This window comes from Curcuma longa, unplaced genomic scaffold, assembly GCF_044706935.1.
Source record: "Curcuma longa cultivar G26 ecotype Majalengka, Jawa Barat unplaced genomic scaffold, ITB_CL_G26_1.1 contig_23160, whole genome shotgun sequence".
Taxonomy (NCBI): domain Eukaryota; kingdom Viridiplantae; phylum Streptophyta; class Magnoliopsida; order Zingiberales; family Zingiberaceae; genus Curcuma; species Curcuma longa.
In genome coordinates, this window is record NW_027432093.1 from 2,528 (window position 1) to 8,571 (window position 6,044).

Below are 6,044 nucleotides of genomic sequence, written 5' to 3' on the forward strand. Positions count from 1 at the left end.
ATTTTTCACAAGAGATTCTCTTTTGGATGTTGATGTGTTCATATTGTTATGTGACTCGTTGAGCATGTAATTAGAGAAAGGTCTTGTTATGTTTTGTCACCATGAACCAAGGATATTTTATTAAGGAAGAGCAATATAATGCCACAATTGAACTCATCTAACAGTAAATATTTAATATGGAAGCAATTCTAGAACATGGTATCTTGTGGCCAGGTCCATTAGTCACAATCACAAAAGGAATATGACTTAAGAGAAAGAAGAAAAATATAAAAGAAATTGTATATGCACATACCATGTGATATTCATAAATGCAGTAGCTACCTAAGCTTCCTGAGGGCAAATCAAGAGGATATCCTGTTTGAATGAAAATCTATTCAAAAACCAAACATAATCAGTTTACCATTTGAAAAAAGAAAAAAAAAACTAAGAGGTATCCAGTATAGTGAGCCAACTGTAATGAATTTAGTACCTCAGGATTTTTCTCCATTTCTGCTGTAAGTGCTCCTATTGACCCCGGATGAAGCCTAACATCATCATCTAGAAACAAAACATACTTGCTTTCTCTGTGCATCCTTTCTACACCAATCTGCAATAGAATCGCATGATTTTAAACAGTGCTACACTTTATTTTACCATCTTAGTAAAAGGTACTTAGATGTGAAATGTAACTGCAAGAAGTAAATTTGACAATGATCAAAGATGTTAAGCATTAACATTGAAGATGTGGATTAAAACATAAAATTTGAAATATTAAAAACTAAATAAAAAAGATTTTGATAATAAACAAACTTGTGGTATGGTTTTTACACAATGAAATCTTTTTCTCAGTAAGCAGAAAAATTTTAGGTAGATTTCCTACTGTAGAGTAGGAGATCGTAAGTAGAAAAATTTTAGGTAGATTTCCTACTGTAGAGTAGGAGATCATCGTCAAAAAAAAACTATGGATAAACTTGAAACCCATATGAACATGGTGTAAAAAAGTTAATATTTGAAGTTTTGAACAACAGCTGTGAGCTGACAACATTAGATAATGCATATGCATTATTAAACTGCTACAAAGAAAGTTGTGTCATTTGAAACACTATTTTATAATCATGATTTTTTGTATAAAATGCATTCATTGATGGCGTCTTCAAACATTATTGTTGTTTACTGACCATCTGAAAATGCAGTATTTTGATTTTCTTTTAATCAAAGGATATAGATATGCAGAAAAATCTTTTCAGTCAGAACAGACATTCATAGTCAGATCAGAAATTCATTATTTCATATGAGATTCATGCCTGCACCAGGATATAATTGGAAACAATTTGCAAATGGATGATAAGTAGAACAGTGAATCAAGGAATTTTGTACACCAATAGCTCCTCCACTGGTAAGGTAAGAAGCTAGAATGGAAGTCTGGAAAGATTCCACATATGCCTTTCATTAACATATCCAAAAATTTTCAATACAAACTGTACCAATTTAACGATTTTCTCCTATAATTTCTTCACATATATCAGGATGTAAGCTGAATAGGGAGTAAAGAGGTTATCTTTAAGTTCCAACTGATTCCAATATCCATATCAGAAACTTGTTAGACAAAACTGGTCAAATGGGGTACTACCCTCATTATCAGACATCTATTATTCCTCAATCCTTATTTCCTAGCTCTAATCAGGTTATTTTCCACAAATACATGCAAATCTAGGAGTATTGTGATTCCCCAAATATTAGATGAGTGGGAAAGGTAGACGAAATTTTGATCAGTTCAATTTGTTCTAGAAAACCAAAGCGCCCAATCAAAATTAAAAATCTAAGGAAATCTTTGATTTGATTTGTGTTATTTTCATCTTTGTGATTTGTTATTCATGACTCTGGATTACCAAATGTTAGTCTCTCATCAATATCTCAAAATTTAATTATGGACCACTTGCCAATTTTTTAGGCTTACCATTGTCTCAACAATCAACACAACAAAAGATACAAACCACTGAGAATAAGAAAAATGAAAAGACCAAATCATGATTCTTCATAGATGCATTACATGGATAACTAACCTCCATATCTTCCAGAGTTACAAACAACTGTGAAGCAAGGATTGAATTTGAGATTAAAAAAATAGGTTCATCAAGCTACATTGTGTGCAAGCAACCAAAGCATCATTAAGAAATGTTAGGGAGACAACAAATTTTGCACAGGGAACAAAAATTATGGAAGTTGAAGGACCTATATCTTGTCCACCTATTGGGATTTAAAATCAGCATCTATCATTTATTAGATCTGCTGTTGTACATGGCTCTCCATATGTTTCCTTTCTACTTTGCAGGCTTCAGGGATTCTACATAGATGAATTCTTTAAAAAAAAATAGCTTCACGTCCTTGGGATCTATACCTTACAACATCCTAACAATTTAAAATAGCTCAGCTGAATACTGTGAAAGAACTAATCTGGAGTCTGGACAGATACCTTGTCAGAAGTGAGAATGGCATGTCAAAAGATGGTGCAGAATGTGGTCACAGATAATTAATCTTGGCATGATGAAACTGAGGTAACTAGTTTTCCCCTCAAAAGGAATATAGAAGAACTTACATTATCAAATGCATAGTTCCTTTAGCAATCAAAAGTCAAAACAATCTAGAACTTCATTGGTTGTGTTTATAAGATAGTAACTAACAAAGTTGTGACAGCATTTGCATTTTGTTCTAGTTAATTCACATTATGTTGTAGGGTAGCACAAAGAGTGGTTTTAACGCAAAAGAAGGTGAACTATAGCAGTCAAAAGCAAGCAAAAAATTCTTGCTTAAGGAGAAGTAATCCGTTCAAGACAACATCTAAAACAATTTACATACTAACTGATTATGAATCTTCTGACTGCATGTTGTAGACAGACCAGCTACAACAATCTTTGCATCAATAGAATCCTGAAAATTAGTCATACATACCTTTGAATCAGGAATTACAGAAAGATCATACTGAGCAAAGACTCAATGGCTAGAAACAGATCAATGACAAAATTCACTTCAATTGAAGCTTGGGTGAGCTTTTACAAATCAAACAAACATAATGACATGCACCAGTATCATGAACCAAAAAGTGCAACAATGATAATCATAATTAAAAGTCATGCACTAGAGTTTTGGAAGAAGTGGATGCTAAAAGCAGTACTTATCTATGAAAATTTCCGTAAGGTTTTATGAAATCAACTAAACTTAATAGCATGCATCAATGCCATGAAGTAGATGGTGGAAAACTTATAATTACAAATAAAAGCAGATTTTTGGAAAGGAATGGATGATAGAAGCAGCAAACCAATGAGATACTCATCATATAATGTCATAATTATGTATGTACAGCTGTATTAAAAATTTTAAAAACATTATGACTTATATTTCTTGACAAAATGAAAGACATAACTTTGAGTTGCTTCACAATTCCTCCCAAATTTAAAACACACAACTTATAGATGATCAGACCCTTAACAATTATAAGTTGGAATCAAACTTGATGTCCATGCAGACAGTCAATTTTAGCTCAAAACATATTCACGGGAAGAAAGAAATGCTCCTAGCTTTAACAACAAAAACATACAAGGGAATATGTCTACCTGAAATTCAGAAATGAGGGTAGACACTGCAAGGTAAGCTGGGTCATCAGTACTTTCAACAATGAAAAGAAACTCAAGGGGTCCTCCATAAAGTGAAGTGATCTGCATTGAAAAATCTACTGATGACATTTCAACTTAGTGAAACTCAGTTCTAATGAGAGGGCAGGAAGCATCTGTAGATACACAATCAGCTACAGAATATATGTGTGTGTGTGTGTGTGTGTGTGTGTGTGCGTGCGCGCGCGCGCCAATAAAAATCTGAGGGGAACAAATTTTCTTAGAATTTATTAATACATAATATAAAGATCATAAAACTGCTAATAGCTCACTTGACTTCTCCAATTCTGCAAGTTATGTTCTCCAAAGCCTTTTAAAGGCATGATAACTGAGACTCTAGGCAACTTCACCTGAGCAGAGTGCTCAAGATCATTAATATCTTCACATAGGAATGCAAAACCATTGCCATTAGCGATAGTACGCTTCATTCTACATATGGCTCTATTCCTGAGGGAAAAAACAACATAAATGAGTCTTCCTTTGACTAAAATTCCACAACCCCAATAAATATAAGTTATGGAAGCACCTGGCGTGGGCAGCAAAACCCCATCCAAGGGCCAGGGTTAAGCAGATTACGCAACCCTATAAACAAACAAAAAAAAAAAACTCTCAAATGTTTGTCTAAACAAATTATACACAAAACTGTCATGTGAATAATGGTTTATATAACTCTGAACCAGAAACATGATCAATCATTAACAACAATGGAAGAAGGAATAATAGAAACAACAATACAAGATTATCAATTCATACAAAAATATAAAAGTATATATTATGCATTCCCCGCACAGCTGAAGCTCTTGGGAAAAAAATAGCCAATGGAACTTAACATGCTGTGGAATTTTTAAATTGAATCCAATAAATGTGATTAATTAAAAAGGGGGCATAGTTAAGTTAATTTAGTCCATGCGTTCAGCTTGGGCCTGACAGGTCTAGTCTGCCTACACACAAAAGATTTAACAGCATGGAAAAGTTCAGGTTAAGTCTTTCCTAAAAGCCTAAGGTAAACAACCTAGACTGCAAAGTACCAAACTATACGCCATTTTAAGGTTCAATTTGTATTCATACAAAGATATAAATTGAGCTTTTGTTTTGACAACTAAAGGTTTTCCTTAAAAAAAAATGTGACAGTTATTGATAACAACTTTGGCAAAACTTTGTTGCACTGGCAAATACCAATTCAATAACTCAGAACATTATCTGATAAAATTTATGTTTTCCAAGATATTGCATCTCGCAGCATTATATTCATCAAATCCACTCCTCTCCAACCTATTGATATAACAAATAAAAATGTTGCCTGCACCAGGAATTCATTCCACTGTTATGCATTATCTTAATTGTTTCTCAGCCTGGGTTTCAATGTGCTCATACGAATCTGTTGCAGTTCGTTGGTCCGTATTTACGTCAAAAAGCAAGAATTTGTGGAGACTTTCTTTGTCACTTGCAATCATCGTGTCAATTTAAGACAACCAATTTCGGATGGCCAGATCTCATACCTCTCCACGTGTTAGCAATTAACACCCACATGGAACTGAGCAGTGCATCGAGTCAACCATATAGTACCGAATAGAGGTCACAAGATATCATGCTACCAAAAACCAGGGGATCAAAGAGAAGACATCAATGCCAGACATAGAAAACAAGAGCAAATTATTAAAACCAAAAAAAAAACTCTTTTAGTGTCAAACCTCTTTTAACTTAGCGGTATTCCGTTACACCATAGCGTATTTTTTATTCTAGGGGTCCGGAAACAAAGAAGCGGAAGAAGCTTGACTGAAGACCGAACAAATGTGCCCACCTGGATCTGGATGAAGATGGCAAAGGGGCTGCAGCAAGCTCTGCTCGCCGCGGCCAAGAGCGCGTCCAGTGAGCCCATCGCCGCCATTTCTCCGCCTCCCCGCGTCCGTACAGGCCCGCGGCACAAGCCCCTATTCCGCACGTCGGCTCTATCAACTCCGCGTGCAAAAAGGAGATCGAGGCGTTCCCTTCCACTCCTCGCGCGGCTCCCTCTCTTCCGGAAACAAAGGGAAGAAAAACCGACAGGAGGGAAGGAGTAAAAAGAGAAAACGAGTCGTGCCACAAGTATATCTGTAATCATAATTAAAAAAGAAGACAAAATTAAGCTTACGCCGAGTACAGCTACACAAATCGCACCCTCACCACTCCTTCCGATCCATCGATGACTTGCCGTCCGGTACAGCCGAGAGAGTCAGAACTGTGTTACAGCTTCCCTTCATAACTGCTGGCGAATGGATATTGGCCCTATTTCTGAAGAGAAGAATCCTGTATCCTGTTCCAACGAGACAGCAAATGCTAGTGAGCGTTAATCAACAACCCATAGGGCGACCCACAACCCTGATGAAGTTCACACGTGAATTCGCAGGATTATCAGTT

At 35.7% G+C, this 6,044-nt stretch overlaps 1 protein-coding gene across 1 annotated transcript; it reads right to left on the reverse strand.

Annotated features, from left to right (window-relative positions):
• Window positions 1–288: 288 nt before the first annotated feature.
• LOC141818074 (uncharacterized) lies at window positions 289–5,635 on the reverse strand (the record flags this gene model as incomplete). The annotated part of the gene is made up of 7 exons (XM_074705658.1): window positions 5,449–5,635; window positions 4,174–4,229; window positions 3,920–4,094; window positions 3,591–3,692; window positions 2,836–2,907; window positions 470–586; window positions 289–370 (listed from the first exon to the last, which is right to left on the reverse strand). Coding segments are annotated over exons 1-7 (691 nt in total), but the record flags the coding sequence as incomplete, so codon positions are not given.
• Window positions 5,636–6,044: the final 409 nt, after the last annotated feature.